At 41.2% G+C, this 27,704-nt stretch overlaps 1 protein-coding gene across 1 annotated transcript in view; it reads right to left on the reverse strand.

Annotated features, from left to right (window-relative positions):
* Positions 1-27,704, reverse strand: part of smg1 (SMG1 nonsense mediated mRNA decay associated PI3K related kinase) — a 167,618-nt gene that overhangs the window by 23,412 nt on the left and 116,502 nt on the right. The window contains 16 exon segments of the mRNA XM_051933950.1: positions 74-263; positions 1,456-1,612; positions 3,091-3,317; positions 5,303-5,537; positions 5,692-5,964; positions 6,056-6,335; positions 6,919-7,091; positions 10,935-11,128; positions 11,265-11,483; positions 11,919-12,028; positions 12,111-12,249; positions 13,836-14,084; positions 14,701-14,930; positions 15,775-16,021; positions 16,421-16,643; positions 16,735-16,889. Of these exon segments, the coding sequence (XP_051789910.1) occupies positions 74-263; positions 1,456-1,612; positions 3,091-3,317; positions 5,303-5,537; positions 5,692-5,964; positions 6,056-6,335; positions 6,919-7,091; positions 10,935-11,128; positions 11,265-11,483; positions 11,919-12,028; positions 12,111-12,249; positions 13,836-14,084; positions 14,701-14,930; positions 15,775-16,021; positions 16,421-16,643; positions 16,735-16,889 (3,301 nt within the window).

A 27,704-nucleotide genomic window follows, 5' to 3' on the forward strand; every position in this document is an offset into this window, starting at 1 on the left:
TTTTCAAGCCCGTTTTCATTTCTTTCTTACTTAGAGACCTTACCAGAGCTGGCTTGTCGTATATGTTACTTACCCGAGAGGGTCTGCGCGAAGGAGCCACAAAGCCTGAAGAACTCGCGGATGGTCTGAAGTCTTTTGAGGAAAAAGATCTCCTCAAGAACTTGCCGGTGACGAATGCTGTCGAAGAAGTTCACTTGCGCAGCCCGAGCCTCTCGAATCACATCGATCTTCCTCCAGGCAGGGGGCACCTCCATCTTATTCAGCTGCAGAGAAAGAGCACATTTTAAAATCTAGTACTTCAAATGAGAGGGCTGAGAGTATTCAGGGATTTAGAATGCTGAATAATTTAGGAATATATTTAAAAATAAAGTGAAAACCCAAGAGTTCTCATGTAAAAATGATCTGGCCTTTCTTAGAGATGTGTAGAAAGTACAGACAGAATAGGAATGCAAACCCACTCTGTAGAGTCACAACATCCTCGTGACGTGATGGACTTCATTTCCGGTCCTGTTCAGCCAACATACATCGGACTTACAATACAACTCGGAGTCCTGCCACGTGCAAAAGTTCACTGACAACACTGCTATCGTGGGCTGTATCAGGAGTGGGCAGGAGGAGGAGTATAGGGACCTAATCAAGGACTTTGTTAAATGATGCGACTCAAACCACCTACACCTGAACACCAGCAAAACCAAAGAGCTGGTGGTGGATTTTAGGAGGACCAGGCCCCTCATGGACCCCGTGATCATCAGAGGTGACTGTGTGCAGAGAGTGCAGACCTATAAATACCTGGGAGTGCAGCTGGATGACAAATTGGACTGGACTGCCAGTACTGATGCTCTGTGCAAGAGAGGACAGAGCCGACTATACTTCCTTAGAAGGCTGGCATCCTTCAACATCTGCAATAAGATGCTGCAGATGTTCTATCAGATGGTTGTGGCGAGTTCCCTCTTCTACGCAATGGTGTACTGGTGAGGCAGCATAAAGAAGAAGGGACGCCTCACGCCTGGACAAACTGGTGAGGAAGGCAGGCTCTATTGTAGGCATGGAGCTGGACAGTTTGACATCTGTGGCAGAGCGACGGGTGCTGAGCAGACTCCTGTCAATCATGGAGAATCCACTGAACAGGATCATCTCCAGACAGAGGAGCAGCTTCAGCGACAGACTGCTGTCACCGTCCTGCTCCACTGACAGACTGAGGAGATCATTCCTCCACCACACTATGCGACTCTTCAATTCCACTCAGGGGGGTAAACGTTAACATTATACAAAGTTATTGTCTGTTGTACCTGCATTGTTATCACTCTTTAATTTAATATTATTATCAGTATGCTGCTGCTGGAGTATGTGAATTTCCCCTTGGGATTAATAAACTATCTCCTTCCAAACGCTGCGCAGCCTCCTTAGTGAACTTCACTTCTATACCAGCAGAGTATAACTCATAGAGAAACTTACCTTTTCAGTCAGAAGGCTGAAAGCACTCTCAAGTTGAGCAAACATCCCGTCAAAGGCAACAAGCAGCATCTGACCAGCGCTCATCTTAGGGGGGTCCTGCATGGAACCTTCTAGTGTACGAGGCTGAATAAGCTCAGAATACTGAGCACGCAGCAGTCTGAAATGAAAGAATTCAGATACACCATTAAGTCCTGATCACAGACAAAGTGGAAACAAGACAAGTCCGCTGCTAAACAATACTGAGAAAAGGGCATTTGCCCCCGCGTCTTTTTTTTTTTTTGGCGTAAAGAATGGCCTCAGACCTTCTCTCCCTTGCCAACAATGAACTACATCAGTTCCAAGATTGTTCAGGATTGTCCTCCAAGAGTCAGCTGCTTATTCAGTATGTTCTCATATAGTTACTTTTTTTTATTAAAAACACACTTTCTAACATGCTCTGTTTAGACAAAATCAACTCTATAGAAAGGGAACCTGAGTGAAGACATATTACAATTTTTAAATTACTACTTTCTTTAAATCGAGGAACAATCTTGTTGTTAATGAGGAAAAGTAACTGCTGCCATAATTTCAATACAACAATAGTGGCAGCTTCCTAGAGCTCAAAATCAGTCTTTCACATTGCTATGCTGGAATTTTAGACCACTCAACTTATCTGCTTTAATTCAGACACACTGGAAAATTGGCGAGAGTGAACTATTTGCTTTAGGTCCTCACGGTTGGGTTCAAGACAGGACTTTCATTTTGTTTCTTCTGAGCCATTCAGTTGTAGACGTGCTCTTGTGGTCTGGGCCATTGTCCTGCTGTATAACTTGATTACACTTCAACTTCAGCTCACAGGGAGATGACTGGACACTCCCCTTGTGAAGGGCAGAATTCCTGGTTCCTTCAATAATGGCAAGTCTTTCAGGTCCAGGAAACAAAGTTATCTAAATCTACTATTGTGGGTAAGATGTTCTTACTGTAGACAGCAGTTAGATTTACACCAGACATAGCAGGACAGGTGTTGTTAAGAGTGTTCCACTTTTAGGTCTGTCGTTCAATAAAACATTATTTCAAGATCATCCAGGTGTTTCTTTACAAATGCGAGACGAGCACTGGTGCTACTCTTGGATAGCAGAGGTTTCTGCCTTGCTCCTCTTCTATGAGTAACATTTTTCCTCAACTTCTTTCTTATAGTGGAGTCATTAACACAGATCTTAATAAGGCTAGAGAGGCACAGAAATATTTGGATGTTCTTCTGGGATCCTCGATGACATCTTCAATAGGTCATCACTGTGCCTCTGAGGTCATTCTGGCAGGCCAACCTATCATAGGAAGATACTCCATTGTTCAAAATGTTCTTCATTTGGTGATTAACGGCTACTTCTGTGGTGTGCTGGAGTCCATTTTCTCTGAGAAAAAGTCAACTTACTCCAAGCCTAACACTAGCACTGCCTTGAAGGAATCTTATCCCAAATGAAAGAATATTAAGGGTACAAACACACAGGAAAATGATTCTAGAATTTAATAATGGCTAATGTAGCTAAGGGAAATGAGGTGTCCATTACTCTGCTAATGGGTGGCAAATGCCCTAATCAAACAATCTAACAAAGCATTCGCAATGATTCTGTGCAACGTTACATGGTAGATATTTACCTGGTGACGTCAAGATAGTGGGCATCTGTCTCCTCATCTAATCCCATGACTGCATTTCGAAGGTAAGCCTGGAGGGCTTCTACCAATCCCTGCAGAGACACCCCGTCGGCATTCTGCTCAATCAGAGCATCGAGCTCAGTCAGCATGTTCTCCAGGGTGCTCTCTCCCTTCATCATACAGCGAAGAGCCTCCGGAAAAATGATCTGGCGGAAATTAGTGTTGAGCTCCTGTAGACAAAAAGAAGGAACACCACGATGGGGACTGCAACTAGCATATACAATATGAATTCTTATGTAAAAAAAAAAAACAAAAAAAAAACGGGAGTGGCCTCCCCTTGACTTTCTCGTATGCTCAGATATGGGGATGGATATTAGAGGAGTAAACTGCAAGACAAGGATTATATTTATATTATGTACATTAAAGAACCATCAACAACAAATCAAATCAATAAAATATTGAACAATTATTATAAAAGTAAAGGTGAATAAATTGGACTCTGCAGCTGCATGAATAAAAAATTAGTGGTATTATAAAGAAATTGAAAAGTACTAACTAAACAGTTAAATTAGGGTTAGGGTTCACTTATAAAAGGTAAAACATTGCAATCAAAAGAAAAACAGCGGTGTAACGAAGCATTCTTTGCAAAAGAATAACGTATTGCCGACTCAATAGCATGAACTGACAAAATGACCGATAATGGCGAATGTAGCTGTTTAAAAGCTGCCGAGTACACAGTTGAGTAGAAGGGAGAATTACCTTCACGGAAACGGCTGCACATCGACAACTGCGCACTGCAATCGACTCGGCTGGTTAAAATTATTACAATTGCCAATAGCGGGTTCCACAGTTATAAGATTTTATAGATTTCATTTGTCTGTGTTACCAACAGATTAACAACAATTTATCTCATTAGTCATTAGTAATATAAATGTTTTCAAAGAGTGCAAGAAAATAGGTAGGCATTTCCAGTAAAATAATTTATTTTTTTAAATCGGTGATGAACACATATTACAGAGATCTGCAAGGCGTTAATTTGGTGTACCTATGCACCTATGGAGGACCTACTACAGTAAACACCTGGCATTTATGCAAACACATTTTAACGGTATGACGCAACACGTTAAAATGTGTGCATACCAGCAGTGCAATAGTGAAAATTGAAATTACCACGAAAAAATGCTTTCTGAGAAAATGTAACGAGATCAAAAATGTCCAAAATTATTTGCTTTACCGTAATACCTATATTGAAAATTTGCCATCATAATTTTATTTTGCTAAATAATTCAGGTAAATTACCACTTTCAGTAAGCGGAAATGGGTCAAAAATTTGCAAGAGACTTTAGTAATGAATGTAATACTTGTACACGTACCTTAACCCTAATTTACATACAGCAAAAACATTCTCAGATATATATTACAATTTGAACTCCAAGAGGAAAATTGTGATTAGCTCAAAAACTGGTCGTTTTGTTGAAAAAATGCAAATCGACAGAAAAAAAAAAATGCTTAGAATGTGGTGCTTTATCATAATATGATGTGAAATGATCAAATTTGTAATATTTTTGGGGACACGTTTCAGGTAAAGTACCACTTCCGGTTAGCGGAAACAGCTCAAAAGTTGATAGAAATCTACGTTTTGTACCGAATACTGTACTTGTATGCAAAATTTGATTGACCAACGTGAAAGTGTACTAAGGTTATCGACACATAATTCCAAAAATGGTATTTTCAGACTCAGAGTCTCTAAAACGTCAAGATTAATTAAAATCTCGAATATCTAATTTTGGACGATTCCAATGCTTTCCCTATAACTTTGTTTTTTCTACTTTCTTGTATACAAAGACAATGTAGAGTATTTTCAATATGGATGAGTGGTTTGGAAATTCTGCTTTGAACGACGGATAAACGTCTGGGAGTATAAATCAAGCCTGGCAGACAAACGAATGCACTCACACATTGCTTTTAATGAAGTTTACTGGTTGCTTATCCAATTGATTGAAACTTCAATCCTGCTTACTTTAGAACTTTATCAACTTCTCTAGTTCTGCTAGGTACCTTGGGAATCAGTGTAGCCCTCTTGCTCTACATTTGTTATGAATGGTAAAGCAAAATCTAACTGAGAACACTCACTGACAGCTTCAGTTTAAGGAGTATTTATTTTACAAGATGATAAAATTGCTCAAAGGACCCCCACTGCAGTCATCAACCATACCTGAAGGCACGTGTAGACTCCATTAGCTAGATAGACTGCTTGTGCGGTTTCAGTTGGGCTGGGGATATCCAGGTCATGCAAAAGCAGTTGACATTGCTGCAGCAGCTGTATTAGACAAGCCACATTCCCACTCATGCTGCACAATTCCTCCAAGAACCAGGCTCCATCTCGTGATGTCAGCTCCACAAGCTGTTCTCCAGCACTTGCTGCTGCACCCTCCATGACCAGGTTACGCCTGAGGATCAAGACACGTTTTAGAAACATCATCAAGCTCATCTACCATTCCCATAGCTTAGGTGGTGTTAATGCAACAGTGCCACTGGACTGAAGTGCGCAGAAAAAATAAAAGCTAAGGAGACATGGAAACAGAGACCTAGGTGTCAGCTAACCTGGTGAGTGCACAAAGAGCAGAGACAATAATGCCAGCCAAACTGAGAGAGCCCAGCTCCCCGTTTTCCAGGAGGAACACCCCAATGCATCTCTCGATTTCTTGAAGCTGCTCTTCACACACTGGCACGCTGGCACCCTCTGCCTTCAGGCGATCCGCTTGCCGGATCAATCTGGCATTGGTCTCAGCAGCTTGGTGCTGCAGAGCCACTTCTGTGCTGGATAGGAACTGGCAGGTGGCATTAGAAGGTTGGGGTGCAAACTGCATCTCATACCTGAAAATACAGAGACAATCAGATCAATAAATCCAAAAGCAATAAGGACACAAGTTTCGCATGACCTCAGAGTTAGCTGGGGGGGACTCACTTGCGGAAGATTGCCTGACAATGTTCCACTGTCATGTCACAGATCAATTCTTCCATCCATTGCTTCCAGGAATATACACGATGGCGTAGGAAAACAGCACGCGGGTACAGTAGCGCTACAGTGGCATAGCTGTGTAGATGCTCCAGGCAGCCACGCAGCAAAGAGCGTCTCTGTTGGAAGAGGGCCCCAACCTCACCTTCCAACTGCTCGCACTGACTGATCAAATGCGCTTGACCTGCGTTCTGTAGGAATGCAGTGGCCGGCACATAGCTTGGTGGACCTACAGGAGAGAAAGGATGCAAGAAATTAGACAAATGCTACAAGTCCCCAAAAGCCAAAGTGTGGGTTAGAAATACCAGGGATCTGACCATTCATCATATTCACAAAAACATGGAGGCACTTGTGTAAATGTAAGACAGGCAAGTTTCTAGTCCCTTTCTATACATTTGTCATTTTCTCCCCTAAAACGCAAGAACAAAACAAAAAGCACCTAAAGTAATAAGGCCAAAACCCTGACAAGAAATTACTAAAATGGCCGGCTGTTATCAGATTCCTATTCTGTTCTCTCTGGTCATCTAATCAAAGCATTGCACTCCTTGTTACAATTATTACAGGACCAGAATAATGAGGTTCTACATTCAGCTTACTTGTTTATTTGTACTGTGTATGTTGGTATTTATTAATGTATTTAATGTTGTGTATTCTTCATAATTCTATGTTCTTTTATTCAAATTCTTGTAAAACACATTATGTAAGAAACTGCACTGCAATAATAAATGTTTTTATTGCATTTGACATAATGGACTGTGTTCAGTATTCCAAGGGAGAAATCAATACAATGATGACAAACCTCAGCTTCTTACCTAAATCAATTGGACTACTAATTTCCTGTAGAAGGCCAGCAAGCTGGGTGGCCTCCAGACTGGTGAACGCGGCCTGGTACTGGGAAATCCACTGCTCAAATTCAGAGAGCTTCAGTTGGATGGCATCTTGGACTGTCCTCTCCCTGGACTGCAGCTGAGTGTGCTCAGAATACCTGGAGATGCACGCAAAAAAAGAACAAAAAATGCACTTCAACAAGGTTTTCAAGGCTTCTGGGTCTACAATTAACATTTCCTCATGCAAGGTGGCCTTCTATTTGAATATTTGTGGTACCAGCATCTTAAGAGGCCCAAGAGCAAGACTGGGCATTGCTTACTGCATTTAGTCCTGCACATCTCTCAGACTAAGAAAAGAGAACATCCTCCTTCATGAGGCCCAATAACATTAACCATACAGGTGTCACATGCATGATTGGGAAAACAGCTTCAAGGCTTGTCAACTTGTAATTCCACCCCAAGCCAAGGGTTGGCGCGGTCTTATAATGCTCCTCCTCTCCTTCCCCCTAGAGATCTACAAACCAACATATCACTGGTTCATGACATCACTTCTGGCTCTGGACCCGCCCCTTCTGCCTCACCAACTTCATAACCCCCGCCCCCCTCAAAACAAGTCTGATCAAAGACTTGCATCTGGAAAGATGTTATCTTGCATGTCATCACATTAAATTATGTTTATTGTTTGATGACACCATAATAAATAAATAAATACCTGGGAGTGCAGCTGGACGATTAATTGGACTGGACTGCCAATACTGATTCTCTGTGCAAGAAAGGACAGAGCCGCCTGTACTTCCTTAGAAGACTGGCATCCTTCAACATCTGCAGTAAGATGCTGCAGATGTTCTATCAGATGGTTGTGGCGAGTGCCCTCTTCTATGCAGTGGTGTGCTGGGGAGGCAGCATTAAGAAGTAGGATGCCTCACGCCTGGACAAACTGGTGAGGAAGGCAGGCTCTATTGTTGGCATAGAGCTGGATGGTTTGACATCCGTAGCAGAGCAACGGGCACTCAGCAGGCTCCTATCAATTATGGAGAATCCACTACATCCATTAAACAGTGTCATCTCCAGACAGAGGAGCAGTTTCAGCGACAGACTGCTATCACTGTCCTGCTCCACTGACAGACTGAGAAGATCATTCCTCCCCCAAACTATGCGACTCTTCAATTCCACCAGAGGGGGTAAACGTTGAACATTATTCAAGTTATTGTCCGTTTTTTACCTGCATTTTTTATTACTCTTTAATTTAATATTTTTTTGCTGCTGGAGTATGTGAATTTCCCCCTGGGATTAATAAAGTATCTATCTATCTATCTAATATATGGGGTTTGTGTGAAGGGGCCCCGACCCCATTATCTGTGTCTCTCCGATTTGTTTACACTTGCTGTTTATATTATTTTGTGTTTTTGTTGGTATTTTTTTTTCATGCAAGTAAGAATTTCATTATACTACGCACACAATGTACACATGAACTATATTTAAAAAAAAAAAAAAAAAAACTAAGTGTAAAATGTTTACATGTATATAAAATTATCCTTGACAAGTAATTGAAATAAATTGCCCAAAAACGTTACACCATTGTTGTGGGGTACACAATCTGTACATTTTGGTTTATATTTTCTTTATATTTTGTTCAAGACAAGACAACAGGTGAACTACATTCAGGACAAATCAAAGCATGTCTTCTTCCCAGTTATACCTCACTTTTAAAACGGCTGGTCCAACAAAGAAAGGAAGACATGCTGGTGGCTCAGGCTATCAGGCTATCTACTTTATAACCTGAGAAAGGATGGACATCTAATTATTTTACAGCCTAGGAAAGGAAGACCTGCCGATACCTCAGAGAACATAAAAAAAGTTTTATTGTTTGGGAAAACAGACATATTGACAGCCAGCCAATCAGAATATCTAAGTCACATCTTGCAAAACCCCCCAGTAGAATTTTAGGATAAATATGCCTCGTATGAGGAGCGATATAGTAAGGAAGGAGGGAGGGAGGGAGGAGGAAGAAGGGACAAAGATGTCAGAGGAGGACAGAGCGACGTCAATGTGCAGCCATTTCCATCTGATCGTCAGAAAAGCATAACGAGCAACTACGAGTGCGAGATCACAAGCCGCCAGCGACATTCATCCTTGTCATCTGTAACTTTTTGTAAGCCTTTTCTAAATATATCTATCTTATATATATATATATATATATATATATATATATATATATATATATATATATATACACACATATATACATATATACATATACACACACATACATACATATATATACATATACATATACATACATACATATATACATACATACATATATATATACAGTAATCCCTCCTCCATCGCGGGGGTTGCGTTCCAGAGCCACCCGCGAAATAGGAAAATCCGCGAAGTAGAAACCATATGTTTATATGGTTATTTTTATATTGTCATGCTTGGGTCACAGATTTGCGCAGAAACACAGGAGGTTGTAGAGAGACAGGAACGTTATTCAAACACTGCAAACAAACATTTGTCTCTTTTTCAAAAGTTTAAACTGTGCTCCATGACAAGACAGAGATGACAGTTCTGTCTCACAATTAAAAGAATGCAAACATATCTTCCTTTTCAAAGGAGTGCAAAGCAAGCAGTCAAAAAAAAAAATCAATAGGGTTTTTTGGCTTTTAAGTATGCGAAGCACCGCCGGTACAAAGCTGTTGAAGGCGGCAGCTCACACCCCCTCTGTCAGGAGCAGGAAGAGAGAGACAGATAAAAAAAATCAATACGTGCCCTTTGAGCTTTTAAGTATGCGAAGCTCCGTGCAGCATGTCCTTCAGGAAGCAGCTGCACACAGCCCCCCTGCTCACACCCCCCTACGTCAGCGCAAGAGAGAGAGAGAGAGAGAGAGAGAGAAAGTAAGCTGGATAGCTTCTCAGCCATCTGCCAATAGCGTCCCTTGTATGAAATCAACTGGGCAAACCAACTGAGGAAGCATGTACCAGAAATTAAAAGACCTATTGTCCGCAGAAACCCGCGAAGCAGCGAAAAATCCGCGATATATATTTAAATATGCTTACATATAAAATCCGCGATGGAGTGAAGCCGCGAAAGGCGAAGCGCGATATAGCGAGGGATCACTGTATATATACATATATACATATATATCTATACATATATATCTATCTAGACTTTACTATCAGTCCTATTTTCTATTATTCTTTGTTCCAGTGGTGGTATTATTCCTGTAATAAATACTGTGCTGCTTTTAACTTTCTACGCTTTGTCTTAATGTCTACAGTGATTGAAGTAATAAGGTAGATTTCTTTGAGAACCTGGTGCAGCCGGAGGTTTGCTATTACCTCTGTGCTGCGAGGTTTATTAAGGCAGAGGATGAGAGCTCCAGCCAATAGTAGGGAACAGGACATCAAGTAAGGCATTCCTGGCTGATGAATGGCCTATAGTCAAGAGTGCTGAGCCTTTGTATATTTAAATGTATTCTTGTAGACCAAAAGTAATATTTAGGTCGGAGATATCTTTAAAACATCGTATGTTGTTCATGCCGATAATAAGTAAGTCTCAAGAAGTGCTCTTGAAGTGTTTGTCATTCATAGGGCACTGATATGATTAGGGTGTGTGTATGTGTAAGTCTCATAAAGTCCTAGGAGAGTTACAAGTTGTGTTATTATAGCACTTGTGTGGATTAAAGTGCTAGTGATTAAACAGCTGCGTGTATGTCATTCATAGGGCACTGTTGAGTTTGTGTGTGTGTGTGCGTGTATCTATGTATGCGTGTGTTAATCTTAAAGTGCAACAGCAGACCAACTCGGTAACGAATCTGATGAGTACACTTACCCCTAGGTAAAGGGTAAGTAGAGGGGAATATCACGATAATACAACCATAGAAACACAGATGGCTAAGAATGGCTGAGTGGAATGATCCGCATAAAAGGCTCCTAAAAACACAAATAAAAGTTCTAATGTCCACTGGAGATCACAACACCATCCCTACTACTCACCTATGCTCCAGTGTGTGGATTGGGTGGTCAGCACGGTTTTCTGCTCCCTCCAAGAAATCCATCTCCTCCAGGAGTTTGCCCTGCAGCTTCTCCACCTCAGTAAGCTCCTCTTGCAAACTCAGGTACTCCTCCACGCTACTGTCCAGCTGTGGCAACAGTGTCAGCATCTCTTCACGATTTTTGAACCAATTCACCTGATTCAAACATAAAATAAAAAGCATGGGTATGAAGATGATCTTCTTAGAATGACAAATCTTTAAAAAAAAAAAAAAAAAAAAAAAAAATTCATGGCAACAAAAAGAAAACTTCCAGACTGCGAAGATCCCACACCTTTATCTCTGCCACACGAGAGGAGAACAGGCTGCGGGTGATGTCTCTCTCCATCTCTCTCTTTGACTGCTTGCTCTCTGCTTGCTGGCCGCCACCTCCATAAACAGCACCAGCAAAGCCCACCTCACCTCCGGCAGTCCAGTCCACAAGAGGGTCATAAACAAAGGCCTCTAACAGAGTCAAAAGGGTCTCACGCCCACGTCTCATCATTTGAATGACCTGAGGAAAAGAAAAAATCCTTAGTCCTCATACAGGCATTTTCAAGAAAGGCTGTAGTACTAGGGTGTTGTACCGTGTTAGCGATTATGAATGTAGAGAAAATCCAAGCAAAATGACACCATTTATTGGCTAACTAGAAAGATTACAATATGCAAGCTTTCGAGGCAACTCAGGCCCCTTCTACAGGCAAGATTCTTGCCTGAAGAAGGGGCCTGAGTTGCCTCGAAAGCTTGCATATTGTAATCTGCAAGCTTTCGAGGCAACTCAGGCCCCTTCTACAGGCAAGATTCTTGCCTGAAGAAGGGGCCTGAGTTGCCTCGAAAGCTTGCATATTGTAATCTTTCTAGTTAGCCAATAAAAGGTGTCATTTTGCTTGGCTTTTCTCTACAAGAAAGGCTGAAAATCAAAACGGGGAACCAAAACTCGGCGACTCACCTTCTCACATGATAGACGGAAAATGCCCTCCACACCAGTAACTCCTAATGCAGTCTCAATGTTGTGTGTCATGCGAAAAGGAACCTTCTCTGGTACTCGCAGGCTCTTCCCTACAAAGGAAAGACGAAAATAGTTCAGCTACTCCTATTGAGAAGCCAGAGCCTAAGAAACCAATTGTGACCAAATTCCAACCTTTCTCAAAGCAGACATTGTAGTCTATGTGCACCACTTCCCCAGTTGTCATGTCAATCAGTACGTTGTCAAGATGACGATCTCCTAGTCCGATGATGTACCCAACCATGGACATCACAGCAGTTGACCTGGCATATGACTGTATAGTAGGAACAAAAAGTAAAAAAAAATCAGCCATGACAAAAAGAAAGTGTTGAATGTTACAGTGAGGCACACCAGTTCTGAGAAGAATAATTTTAGGTGGACTGGCAGGAACACCGGGATAGGTTTTCTTTACATAATTGTTATAATATGTGTATCGTTCTAAGTCTTGCAATTACAGAATAGTTTACGTTTAGTAATTGAATGTTTTTCATTATGTTTGTCTTCTAAGCTTCACTTGGGGGAAGTGAATTTCCCGGAGGGAAATAAAATACTGCTTATCAATATTCTTAAGTCATATAAATCAACCCTACTAACAATACTAAAGTTCCACCCACAATACTACATCTAAGTTTAAAACCACGGCCATTAATTTCCATTTTGTCCACACTTAGTGTTTTCAATCTCAGAAAATCGCTCTCCAGTCAGAATTCTGAAAACTCGGCCTCGGTGCTGTAATGAGAACAGGCGAAAACAAAGATTTTTTTTGGAAAACACAGACTCTATTCTCCCTCTGATTGGTTCGTGGTTATTATGTGGACTATTTCCTGACTGGCTCCTGCTCATTACATCTCATTCACTGATTGGTCCCCCTCACAGAAGACAACCTTATTCCAACATAGCGGGCACAGAAGTGTTGTTTTCCATGGCGCTTGTTGTGTTGCTCACCTATATGCATCTAAATTCTGCTTTGTATACTTTGAAGGTTGCATACATGTTCAAAAAGCAAACGTATTAGTGGCTACAGTTCATTGCCATCCTTTCAAGGATTTTTCAACAGAAGATATATACATCCAGTGTAGAAGAAAGTCCATCACAGGCTTTTTCGGTCTTTCTCGTGTGGACAGAGATACATCCATAAACGATGTGAAAACGCTAGAATGGACAGTCGAAATCCGAAGATTCAATGTTGAGATTTTGACGAATCTTGACGTTTTACACCTCCCTGACACTGTTGTATACAAAGCACAGGGAAAGTACTGGAATTCTACAAAAATTCCATTTCGAGATTTTGATGAATCTCGATGTTTTAGTCCTCCCAGAGTCAGAAAATACCATTTTTGGAATTATGTGTGTGTAAACATGATAACCTGAGTACGCTTTCACTTAGGTCAACCAAATTTTGCATACAAGTATTCGGTACAAAACGTAGATTTCTATCAACTTTTGAGCTATTTCCTCTCACCGGAATTGGTACTTCACCCTTCATTCAAATCAAGTCTGATTTATCCAACTTTACATTTATAATAATTGTTCAATATATTATTAATTTGATTTGTTGTTGATGATTCTTTAATGTACATAATATAAAAATGGAATCACTGTCTTGCGCTTTACTCCTCAAATATCCATCCCCATATCCGAGTATACGAGAAAATCGAGGGGAGACCACTCCCAATTTTTAAATTAAAATGTAGTAATGTGGACTTAGCCTAAAACTAAATATACTTGACAGCTTAATGGTATAGACAGTAATTAAGTGCACATAATATGAAGGACTCAGCAACCTTGTTCTCCAAGGGACTTGTAGCTGTGAGAGTGGAGAACAAGAAGCTTCCCCTGATTTCTCCCTTTCAGGCTCACCTGTGTGACTCTCCACCATTCGCTTGGACAAGTACATGAGCACCACAGCTCTTTGGCTAGGAGACTTGGTGGTGTGGTTTCCATCAGCTCCTTTAGGACATCCTTCATGACACTGAGAGGCCAATCACGGCGTGAAACATCGAGGCTAAGCCCCACTGCCTTTAGGGCGGGGCCAATTTTGCTGTAATAAAGTTCACTTGGCCGAGGAACCAGAGGTGGATTCTGGGGTTGCTGGAATGAATCCTGGGCCTCAAGGTTGATAAGAAAATACAAACAATTCAAATTTAATTAACAGATCAGTTAGTTAAAAAGCATACTTTTACTTCTCATGTACAGCAACAATTTAACTGGCAATAAATCACTAGAAGGGAAACTGGCTTAGTACTACACATTCCTGCACAAAAAGGCAGCATTTAGCGTTCCTACATCCAGCAAACAAAGGAAATGAAAAGACTACTAAAATCTCATTCTCCTACCAAAGCAATTTTGCTGTGATAACCGGTTCATTTTTTTGAGCTTCCCATCAGACATTCTGAAAGATTTTTATTTTTAAACACATTTGTAAATGTTATGATGATAAAATCTAGTTTAGAGGTTGAACAATCCGCTCTCAAAAGATCCAAAAGGGAAGAATGACCCAAGATCAACTTCCAGGAATAAGCTGAGAGCTCAAACTGACGTGACATTTCTAATTGCTGTTGAATGATTAGGAGATTATTCTGAGGGCATCTGTAGATTGGGCAGGTGTGTTTATAAAGGTAGTTTCTAGCATGGCTTTTGTGTTCATTTTTATGTTAGGGCTAAAATGGTTGCTCTCAGATAAATAGATTAATTTCCTGGTATGCAGGAAGGATCTTGAAATTACCTTCTGTGCCTGAAGAATGGCTTCCCTCTGCTGCCAGCGCTTATAGAGTCCAAACAGGGGAGTTGCACCGTCCACCCACTGGATTAGTCCAGAACGGGTTCCCAGGGGTGTGACCGAGTAGTGGCGTGCGTGGAAATGGGGGCTTTCTTGCTGATTTACTTTTGTGAACATAGTGTTCACAATTGATAGGAACTGCATGATTCTCTCATCCAAGTGCAAGTCTTCTAGACCTGTAGAAGAAAGTTGGGAGCAGTGGGAGAGAATGGAATAAATTCACAAAGTAAACACAAAATAAGAAAAATGGTTTGGTTTAAAAAAAAGATTGTACAGCCAGGTTGGGAAACATGCACCGCGTTGCTGCACCCACCACAACAAAACAGCTCGGGATCCCGATTGGCACCCTTCCCCCACTCCAAACAGAGACGCGGTCCAGTGCCACCCACTGGAAATAACCCTCTATCTGCCACAGCCAGGTGTTATGTGGGCGTCCCCTTGGCCTGGAACAGCCGCTCAGGTCCTCAAAAGTAAGCTGGATGACCCTCAGGGAATCGCCCCACATGGCCGTAATGCCGTAACTGACGCTCCCTCACAATGCAGGTCATGTGCCTCATTCGGGACTCCATGAGCAACACAAAGTCAAACCAACGGTACCCAAGGATTCTCCGAAGAGACACAGTACCGAAGGAGTCCAGTCTTCGTCTCAGGTCACTGGATAGTGTCCATGACTTGCAACCATATAGCAAGACAGGAAGCACCAGGACTCTAAAGACTTGGACCCTCGTCCTTTTGCACAGATATCGGGGGCACCACACACCCCTTTTCCAGCACCCTCATGACCCCTCCCATGCTCTCCCAAGTCCGTCCACTGACTTCATAGGAAAAGTCACCAGAGACATGAATGTCACTGCCGAGGTAAGTAAACCTCTCGACGAGGTCCGACACTCTGCTGATGGCTGTGGCCAAGAGGTCATTAAAGGCCTTGCTTTTTATCAGGACCCTCGCAAACCCAGAGCTAGCTAGGCACCATAAGGCAACTCTTAACACCACGACGTGTTCTAAAAAGAAAAGCCTTACCTTTGAACAGGTAGGGATAATTTCGACCATCTGACCCCAAGAAGTAAAGTTTCTTTGGTTTGGTTTTTGTGGGAAGGATGGTAATGGTGTTGCCCACCGTGTGAATAGTGACTGCATCAGTTGCCGAGACTTCTCCTGGCAGAGCGATTTCTGTGCTGGATATAGATGCCAGGGTGGGACTGATCTCATCCAGGCGCAGCAAATAACTGGCACGCTTCTGCGCCCGCTGCTGTAGGCTCAGCATAATCTGGGACAATCCATTATAAAACATAAAAAACATAAGCAGAAGCAACATCAGAAAAATATTCAAAGACATTTTGTTGCTACCAATTAGTTTAAAAAAAAAACAAACAAAAAAAAAACACACACACATAAATAGCTACCGGTAGTTAAAAAAAAATGTTGATCTGTGCAATTTTGGAGTTAAATATGTCGATATCTTGCAGCAGGAGGTTAATTTATTCTGATGTCTTAGAACAAAACTTTAAAATCAATTCACAGATGAACGCAGGTCCTCATCCAACGCGTTAATATCTTAACCTGCTAAACCAAAGTTTTAATACAATTCCTGCCATTTGAAACAATGTCCCTACTCTCTCGTCTCCTCGTCCAGAAGGAAAAGACACAATGGTTTGAAAATAATCACCTGCTTGAAGGGGAACCAGCTGCTTGCTGGGTTGGCAGGATTGGCCGGATTTCTCAACCTTTCCAAGGCATTCTTGAGGGCTTCTCCGTAATTTTCTTGGAACCAGGTCTCGTGTGGTGTCTCAGCAGGCGTGGATGTGATACTGTAGACGTGCTCCAGTGCAAACACGACTGGCTTCATTAGGGCCGAGTGCTTCTCTCGCATGATGGCGATCTTCTCCTCCCTAAAAACATTTTTTTTTTTTGTCGTCGTTTTTAAATTTGATGCCATAAGACCCTTACCTTCAGATACAAACACAGCTAAAAGTGCCTTACTTCCGGAGGGTGTTGTTATTCTGAACGCGCTTGACTTCGTCTTCAAGCTGCTGGATCCTGCGCAAGACGTGCATGTGCTGCTGCTGCAAAACGCCCAACCACAATTCATCCCAAAGCAATGTGATGCGGCGGAGCTCTCCAACCAAGAGCTGGACCTGTGGAGAGAATGGACAAACACGTCTCAGTTCCTGGCTAATGCAAGCGGACGTCCAAATGCTCATGCACCACATCTTATAAGCCCATTGCTTTTTAATTATCAAATTAGAGAGATGCTTAACTAGGACTCCCCAGCCAACCCGTCACACTCCCTTACTGGGATACAAATGGCTGCATTTAAGTTAGACTGCGGTGGGTTGGCACCCTGCCTTGTTGGCTGGGATTGGCTCCAGCAGACCCCCGTGACCCTGTGTTCGGATTCAGCGGGTTGGAAAATGGATGGATAGAAGTTAAACAGAGTAGTGGGGGTTCTCAACCTTCTGTCTTGGCCTATCACCCCCAGGTAATGATTAATTGTTCAACGTCCATCCCTCCATTATCCAACCCGCTATATCCGAACACAGGGTCACGGGTGTCTGCTGGAGCCAATCACAGCCAGCACAGGGCGCAAGGCAGGGAAACAAACCCTGGGCAGGGCACCAGCCCACCACAGTAATTGTTCAACAGATGAAACTTATCATTTGGAACATCCCTGCCTGAACTGTGCTACACTGCACTGCTTTGGGTACTGAATGTCTTCTCTGGCATATATGGTCAGTCACAGCGAATATCCTAAAGTGCAAGGCCTGGAACACCAAACATCACAACCATGCAGAAATTAGAAGACAGCAAATGGATATAAAAGAGCACCATTTGAAGATCCACAATGCAAACACCTTCATTTGATCACACACATCATCGATGGATTCACCAAACTTTAAGGCCTCTTGGTACTCTGAGACAGGAATTTTTATTGGCATCTGAACTAACAAAAAAGAAAACTTGTTATTTTCAGTCGTGTGAAAAAGTACAATCTTTCAAATTTATTTTTTCTTTTTTGACATATGTGAACAAGTCAAGATTTGATCTCCCTTTAAATTGTATGTTTACAATTTTTTTTAATGCATCACCTTTATCTAAATTTGACTTTGCAGTAATTTTCTCAACAAAAACGCACACAGATATGTCATTTCCATCTGTGGAAAAAGTATGTCCACCCTTGGCTGCGATAGCTGGTATTGCATCCTCAAATAAGCATTTTATAAAAAGACAGTCTGCCTGTCTCAGGTATCAAATGGTGCAGGTTTTCATCCCAGACAATTTAATAACCCATGAATGGCACTGCATGACCTCAACATAATCAATATCTACATAAAAGCCAAATCCCACTGACTCACTCATCGCAGAATCTCCCGAACCAGGAGGACTTGGGACTTGACACTTGGAATGGAGGTTACCTTTGGGCCATAGGTGCTCACTAAGAAACGGTTTTAAAAATATCGTGCCCCAAGCACATTCTGTCTGTACGTCTGTCCGCTTTCCACGAGAGAATTACTTAACGGATTTAGATTGGGTTGTTTTCAATAATTTGCTTGAACTTTCTCTTCACGCTAAGTACCAGAGTTTGCTTGTGTTAGCGATGTATTTATGCAAATCCAACAGAGTAGCTGTGGGCAGAGAGCGTTGGGCATGGGGGGGGACGGTGATGGGGGGGGCATGGGGGGGGACGGTGATGGGGGGCCTTCCTCATTCACTCACCAGCCTTTGTTTGTCTACGTCTCGCCGCGTGTTGGAGCGCACCTTGCCTCCACTTAGCTAGCGATATCTGTTTGTTCAACAGACATTATTGTCTAGAGATAATGTTAAGGAGTGACATTTGACATTTTTGAGAGAGAGATCAGAGCTCCGTGTGTTTTAGAGGGTAGCTGCTGATTGCCAGAGATATCAGTCACGTGCCTTTCTCCCCACGCGGGGAACACTTTCCCGTCACAGCTGAACACAATCAGATACAGTGCCAACAACGTCTATTGATTTTTAAAATTTGTCCTGTTTCATTACTATGTGGGCCCAGCTAATATTAAATATGTCTGTTATTTTATTCCGCTTTTACATAAACTTCAGCACACTGTAGAATGCCCACTTCAGCGTCAACAAAGATCAGTGACTTACGGTTGAAAGCCATTGCCCGAGGCCAACAAGAAAAACTACTAAACTTACACACAACACTCCCTGAAATTGACTGGGAAAATTTTTCCACTCCTCTATGCAGTATCCATTCCACTGTGCGATACTGAGAGGGGTCTTGTGTGCAGAGTCAGCGTCAAATCTCCCCAACAGCATCAGGATGTGACTTGGTCATTCCAGAACCTTCCGTTTTTTTTTCTTTTTGGCCCTTTGTTGGTGGATTTAGTGGTAAGCTTAGGATCATCATCATACTACAAGCTTCAGTTTCGCTTGAGCTTTAACCTTCTGATTATCCTCACATACTTTCTGGTACAATGAAGAATTCCTTGGATTCAAATGATTCAGCTGGGTTCAATGATGGTGGGTTCTCTAGGCCCTGATGTAGCAAAACAGCCCCAAACCAGAACATTTCTACCACCATGTTTTACACTTGGTATGAGGTTCCCCTGGTCAAATGCTATCCTTGGGTTTCGCCAAACATATCTTCTAGGACAGGTGCCAAATAATTCTCTTTGCCTTGCCTATCCAGAGTACACCGTTTTAGAAGTCCTGGTATTTGCCAAGGTGTTCACAGGCAAACGTTAGTCTTTCCCCAATGTTCTCCTGGGACATCTACCATGCAGATCTCATCTGTGCTGTCTGCTACGAATGGGAGGTTTGTGCACTATGACGTAACAGTGCCAACAGCTGCCTAGTGGTCCCATGATGAAATTGAGGTTTTTAGAAACCTCTTTCAGAATCTTGCTGAGGTGGCCTGGTCTGGCCAATTGTGCTGTTGCTTAAAATCTACTCCACTTATTGACAATCTTCTGGACAGTGGAAACTTTGATTTTCAATTGTTTAAAGATCTTAAGAAATCCCCTGACAGACTCGTAGGCATCTAGAACCTTCTTCCTGAATGCATCAGCAAGTTCTTTCAATCTTGGCACACACTTAAACAGCAGAGCAAACAAGACTAAATATCTGAGCTTTAAATAAGGACTCAGACAAGTTCCCTCTAATGATGTCCTAATCGTCCTAATTTGACGATGTTGTGGGGTACAAAATCTGTACATTTTGGACGATATTTTAACTATATTTTGTTCAAGACAAAACAACAGATGAACTTAATACTTGCAATGTAAAGTTGAGATCAAAGGCCATCTGTTTCCCTAAATCACAGTACCATTTGTTTGAAATGACCAGCAATTCAGGAGATTCCTCAGGCTTTTGATTACTTTAAAACCGGAGATCTGGGACAACAAGTTGCTTAAATTGGTTTACAGCCTGGGAAAGGAAGACATGCTAGTAGTACTAAGCAACATCAAAAGTTTTATGGTTTGGGAAAAATTGATGTACTCAAGATTAAAGAATCTGAGCAAGTCCATTCATCATATTGACATCCAGCCAATCAGGTGTCTCTAACCTAGTACAATTTTATAATAAATATGCCTTGTCTAAACAAATCCAAATCATATACTGTTAAATTCTGATCCATACTTCTAAAATTTTTATTTTTATACTGTATTGAGGATTTGTTCTGTTCTGTGTATTGTACTGTATTGACCCCCTTCTTTTTGACACCCACTGCACACCCAACCTACCTGGAAAGGGGTCGGTTTCTTCCACTTTTCCCTACAAGGTTTTTTTGGGAGTTTTTCCTTGTCTTCTTACAGAGTCAAGGCTGGGGGGCTGTCAAGAGGCAGGGCCTGTTAAAGCCCATTGCGACACTTCTTGTGCGATTTTGGGCTACACAAAAATAAATTGTAAAAATAAATTGTCTGAAGAGCGACACAAGGGATGAAGATGTCAGGAGAAGAGAACAGAGAGATGTCAGAAGAGGGTGCCGGCAACGTGCGGCTGTTTCCATCCGATTGTCAGCAAAAGCATCTAATGAACAACAACGAGTGTGAGATCAACGCCACCCTGCGACCTTCATCCTTGTCATCTTTTAACGTTTCATAAGCTCTTTCTAAAGACAATATATATCCAGACTTGGCCATCCACATTTTCTTTTATGCTTTTCTCTACTGGTATTATCATTCATGTAATAAATACCATGCTGCTTTTAACTTTCTATACTTTGTCTTCATATTTAGAGTGATTTAAGTAATAAGGTAGATTTCTTTGAGCACCTGGTGCAGCCGGAGGTTTGCCATCACCTCTGTGCTGCGAGGTTCATTGAGCTGCGGACGAAGAGCTCTGTCCAGTAATGAACAATCCGTTAAAGTAAAACATTCACTGGTTCCACAGTTTTCAAACTTTCGAGGACCAGTAAACTGAAGTACCACTGTCAATGAATCGTTAATTTTCACCCGTGTTGTTTTGAAGAAAAAGTCACTATAATCACTATAATTATGACGTTAAAGTGATATAAAAATAATTAAGGAAATGGGTGCCCACGCTAATAAAAGCCGGCTTGGAGTCTTCCACGCATTTACAGTATAATACTTATACAATATATGATTATATGCAACATATTGGCATTCTAGCAACATCGATTCGTGGAAAATAAAGGACCACACGAGTACCACTTGGCATGACTTGAAGTACCACCAGTGGTACGCGTACCACAGTTTGAAAACCATGGCACTGGTTGATAAATGGCCGATAGTCAGGGATGTTGAGTCTTTATATGTTTGAATATATTCTTGGAGACCAAAGGAAATATTTAGGCCTGAGATATATGTAAGACAGACATCACAAGTTGTTCGTGCCTATGATAAGTAAGTCTCTTGGAGTACTAGGGAAAGCGGACTGTGCTTATGTTATTCATATGGCACTTGTGTGGGTTAAGGTGCTAGGGATTAACGTGCTGTGTATACGTCTTTCATACGGTACTTTTGTGGTTAAGATCTGCGTGTATGCTAGTATGTATGTGTGTGTGTGTTAATCTTATAGTGCAATAGTAGATCAACCTGGTAACGAACTTGATGAGTAAACTTACCCTTAAAGAAAATAGGTAAAGGGTAAGTAGAGGGAAATACCACGATAATACAGATGTAATGAAAAATGTAGGGGTGGACTTTTTCCACATGCAAAATTTATATTTCTTTGAATTACAACAATGGACTGCAAAATGCAAGAGTATGAAGATATGTATTCCGTTACATCACCTTCATCTACAGATACTACTTAAATGAAGATCAAATTCTGAGATGTGTACTTATTTTTCACATGACTGTAAATACACTGATAACAACCGACTACCTTTTGGGGTTAGGATATTTCATGTCAGAAACGACCTGTTCTGAGGTGGAATGCCACATGACTGGATTCTATTCCTTGAGACTTGTGTTCAAAATGCAACAAAACGAGACAGACAGGAACACAGACTGCATTACTGAAATGTGAGGCACGTCCTTGGCTGCCAATAGCTTACCAGCATCTCCTAATGTGTACGGATCCACAATGCCGGGGTTTTCCATGCCAGTCCTGGGGCCACTCTGTTGGGTGCAGATTTTCATGCCAACCAGTTTCACGTCAAGTCATTTTCTTTATTAATTTTATTGTAATCATACGGTACATATAGATCAATTTTTATAAAAAATAGGATTGAAAACAAATCAAACCCCACCCCTGAGAAGGAGAGCATGGCCAAAGGAGTAAAACTTAAGGCTTGTAAACATGCCTAAATTATTGAGTTTAATAGGGCAAAAAAAGATAAATGGAGAAGGAAAAGAAATGTGGAAATAATTCTCTCTTCTTATTCTAAAATATTATTAACTAGACAAAGATCCCGTTTCGACAACGTAAGATGAAACGGGCACGAGTGGAATAGTAATAAGTATAAGCACCACAAACCTGATATAGGTGTATTGAATGAATGCGTAATTAGGCCTCGAGCTGTAGTCGAAATCGCCTTTCAGGCCTCTAGAGCTTTAATCGAAGTTGCCTTTCTCTTTGAATTTTCAAGGCCGTAAATCCGCCGCCTGCCGCGATGTCGGTATGAATGCGTAATTAGGCCTCGAGCTGTAGTCGGCTTCGGACTGACGTGAGTGAGTGAGGAGACTGGCGAATTATGTATTAAGATTAGATCCTGCCAGGTTTTCAAAAAATTTTGGACAGATTCCCTAACTGAGAATTAGATTTTTTCCAATTTCAAATAATATAAAACATCGGTTTCCCACTGACTTAATTAGAGGAGAGTTAGGATTCTTCCAATTTAACAAGATCAGTCTGCATGCCAAAAGTGTAGTGAATGCAATCACAGTTTGCTTGTCTTTCTCCACTTCGGTGTTCTTCCAGACGAACATGAACACAGCTGTTAATGAGTTAGAAGGGATTTTGACCCCAAGGCTGTCTGAAAGGCACTTGTCCAAAATGTTGTTAATTTGGTGCAGGCCCAAAACATGTGACCCAGTGAGGCAGGAGCTTGGTTGCAGCGTTCGCAGGTTGGATCTTGCCCTGGGAACATTTTGGACAGTTTAAAGCGAGACAGATGAGCTCGATTTATAACTTTGAGTTGAATAATTCTATGCTTTGCACATATGGAGCTCGAGTGAATTCTCTGCATTGCTACCTTCCATTCCTTTTCTGATATATTAATTAAGAGATCAAGTCTCGCCATGATCAAGACATTTCACTTTAACTTGACCTCATTGTTGAAATGGCTGACATTTTTTTCTTTACTTATATTGCATTCAGAAAAGTACAGTGGTGATTTACTTTAATAGGAAATCCAGTATTCTTTGGCACTGCTTTGAATGCTCAGCTCTGTTTTGCCATATTCTCTTAAATTTACTTTTTCATCCTGTAGAGTTTGCTCTCGACTGTATCTGAATGCTGACAATTAGTAACGAGGAGAACATACTTTAGTACTAAAGACCCTGAATGCTAAAGGGCAGTAGCTACTTCATTGTTCTCCATTTGTATTAGCAAATAATGGCTAAAGAAACCTGAACATTAAAGCCAGCAGCACGTTACATGACTTCATGTCAGAGGGGGTTGTCGGATTTGATGACCAAGCTGACGATGGGTATGACAAACTGGATGACTCAATCCAGCACAGTTGAAAATTTCAAAAGTATCGCGAGTTTACCCGCTTTCTGAGACAGCCAATACTCTGCTGCCTGATGGAACTGATGCCCGAGTGAAGGCTTTACAGGTATGGCGAACAAACTACAGTCTAGGGCAGGGGTCTCCAACTCCAATCCTGGAGAGCTACTGTGACTGCAAGTTTTCATTCTCTTTTCTTAATTAGTGACCCGTTTTTGCTGCTAATTCACTATTTCCCTTTATTTTAATTGACTCTTCTTGAGACTCTGACCGCTGAATTGATTCTCTTTTTCCTTAAACGGCACCTAAACATAAATTTGATGTGACGTGAGCCCACAGATGACCAACTAAGTTGGGGCCTCAAACTCCCAACCTTCATTCAGTTTCTTAATTTGAAGCCAATTCTCGTTGCTAATTAACCCCATTATTTAATTCCAGGGCGCTCATTCTGCCATGGCAGACATTTTCAAAACTGGCTGTCAAAATGTTTTGTGGACCTGAGCAGATCAACATTACTGAGGCCTTCACCTTTCTTTATTTTCAGTTATTGTATGATAGACGCAGGTTGTTGTTTATATGTTGGTTCATTTTGTGTCTCAACACTAGAATTACCAGAGCCTACGAAAAAACTCGTAGATCCGTCCCACCTTAAATCGCTTCTTAAATCTGTTCGCACCTCTCCGCCAGCGTCCTTTGTCCTCTACATGTGCAGATAAAGACAATCTGCAAACAGCCGACTATTCCATCCCTCCACCGTCTTAGAACGTGCACGAACGTCTCCCAGCTCATGCCTTGATTGATTATCTGGGAGTGAAGTGGAGTTTTAGAGTGGAAATAATAGATTGTTATTTGGAACACACGCATTTCATGTGTGTTCCGTTTCTACTGTAATCTGTGTAAACACATTTTTAAAACAAACATTTTTCATATTCTAGTAGTAAATGACAAAATGTAGGCATTAACTATATAATGTATGAAGCCTGAAGTCCAAATATCAAAGAAACACTTTCACGAAAGGTACAAATATAACAGAACAAGTGCACTTTTATTCAAAAATATAACTGCAGAAAAAAAAAAGCCACCTTAGTGTGCGACAACGACATTCATTTACTACGACGGCCCCGTGGCGCAACGGTGTCAGTTGCTGACTGGGAATCAAAAGGTCACGAGTTCAATCCTGCACGACTCTCTTTTGAGAAGTGAACTGCTCTTATTTTTACTATTTTAGAATAAACAGATACATTTGATTTCAGTCTGTAACAGCCGGTGTAATTTATGATATTTGTAAAGGTTAGCTTTGTTTTTGTTTTTTTATTCACTTTTCATTCTCTCAGTCGCATTCAGGATCCTTCTCTACCCCATCTGACACTGCTGTTTTCACATAAAGACGCGCTATATCTCTGCAGTGTATCACGATACCTACGACCGCATGTTTATTTCCCCCCCAATCTTGCCAATCCCCACATGTTGCTATATGCCGTTTCTTTTGTACTCCAGGACATGCAGAGGAAAGCATATTAAACAGCAGTAAGTTCAGCGCTATATGCAATCACCAGAAACTCCCCATCTGACACTGCTGTTTTCACATAAAGACGCGCTGTAGCTCACCCAAGGAGCGCCCTTCCTACATTTACGACATGTGTACTTGTGTTGCAGTGTACACACCTCTCTGTGCTATGGTTCCTATTACACTGAACAAGCACCTGTAATTTACAGCTCTATTCATCATCTCAAAACAAATATATGTGACGTTTTGAAGAAATCATTTTATGACGCAAATAGTACCAATCAAAAAACATTGTCGAAGTAATGCAATATTATTTGAAAATGAACAGCGTCAGATTGGGTGTGATTTAAACTGGAGCTGTTACTTAGAGTCAGAACAGGAGCTTATTCTGCTTATTCAGCTTCTGATCTGACTCTGAGTAAAAAAGCATGAATTAACAGAAATAACCGCGATCAACATTTTAAACTTAATGATTTACAGTGCATACCAATTTATAAATTATGTCCGTTTGAGGATACAAAGAAGAAGAAAAAAAAAAACAACAAAAAAAAAAAAAAACACTTCCTCCCCAGTGGGGAATCGAACTCGGGTCTCTACGGCGTGGCAGTGCTGCTGTGCTCCGAGTCAGCAAATCTCAGCGTTACGCCACGGAAGGTGTTATTACAACCTTGAACCTTCTGTGAAAGTGTTTATTTGATGTTTGGCCGTCAGGCGTCACACATTCTATAGTTTATGCCTACATTTTGTAACATTTATTACTAAAATATGAAAAAGTTTCTGTTTTAACAATGTGTTTACACAGATTACTGTAGAAACGGAACACGCATGACATGCATGTGCTCCAAATAACGATCTATTATTTCCACTCTAAAACTCCAGTTCAGTCACTCCCAGATAATCAAACAAGGCATTAGCTGGGAAAACTTAAGTGAACGTTTTGGGACGGTGGGGGATGGAATAGCCGGCTTTTTGCTGCTCGTCTTAATCGGCACATTTAGAAGACAAAAGAGAGGTGAGAACGGTTTTAAAGTGGGCCGGATCTACGAGTTTTTTTCGTAGACTCTGGTAATTCTAGTGTTAATATTGTTTGGTTGCTAATTAAGGAAAAAAGAAATAATTGAGAGGCCTGAGTCTTAAGTTGTGCATCAATTAAAATTAAGGCAAAGAGTTAATTAGCAGCAAAATCTGGACACTAATTAAGAAAAGGGTTAGAATGAAAACCTGCAGTCACAGCAGCTCTCCAGGAGGAAAGTTGGAGACCCCCGGCCTAGAGCCTATTTTTTTTTCCTATTCTGTCTTGGTACATAAAACACACAAATTCATACAGATCAGTCTCTCTTCTGCTTGTCAAGCTCAAACCCCTATGGTTCCTTACTACTTGTATATGCATTTTATGCATTGTACTTCCGTCTGAGTGCTCATTTGTTTGGCTCTCTTACACACACACACACACACACACACACACACACACATACAGTACACAACCCTACAATGCAAGACAAAATTAGACAAGTTTGATTTCGTTGTGTTGAGTCACATTCTGGTTGTAATGAAGTGACTGGATATGTTAGACTACATGATTTGTGTTCATGGGAGCGCATCAGGATTGTGGCTGAAAAACCATTGCTTGTAAAGTCCTATAATGTGACATGGCCTTACCAAAGGTGAAAATACTAAAACTGCAAGAAAAAAAATCGTCCCTGTCTAAAACAGGGGTTGCCAAGTCCAGTCCTGAAGGACCACTGTGGCTGCAGGTTTTCATTTTAACCTTTTTTTTAAAATGAGTGCCCTGTTTGTGTTGCTAATTAACTTCTTGTGAATTCATTTTAATTGAATTGCTTTTTAAAGATTTGCTCCTCTGAATTTCTTTATCGTTCCATGAATCGCTTCATTTCTTTCCTTAAATGGCACCTAAACAGAAATGACATGTGAAGTGAGGGAGCCAACAGAAGGCCAACTAAGTCAGGGCCTCAAACTCCAACCAACTGCTTAATCAGGCACCGATTCTTGTTGTTAATTAAATCCATTCTTTAATTTCATGGCTTGTTGCTGCTCTTGTGGTGCATTAGCAGACATTTTCGAAATTGTTGATTTTCTCTTTTCTAAGAGCTCTGTTAAAATGTGTTGGGGACCTGAGCAGATCGACATTCCTGAGACCCTCACATTTCTTTATTTTCAGATACGGTATGATGGACACCAGTTGTTTTGGATCATTTTATATCTCGCTATTGTTTGGCTGCTAATTAAGAAAAAAGAAACAATTAAGGGGTCCGAGTCTTCAAGAGTAATTCAATTCAAATTAGTTCAAAAGAAGTAAATTAGCAGC

This window comes from Erpetoichthys calabaricus, chromosome 11 (assembly GCF_900747795.2).
Source record: "Erpetoichthys calabaricus chromosome 11, fErpCal1.3, whole genome shotgun sequence".
Taxonomy (NCBI): domain Eukaryota; kingdom Metazoa; phylum Chordata; class Cladistia; order Polypteriformes; family Polypteridae; genus Erpetoichthys; species Erpetoichthys calabaricus.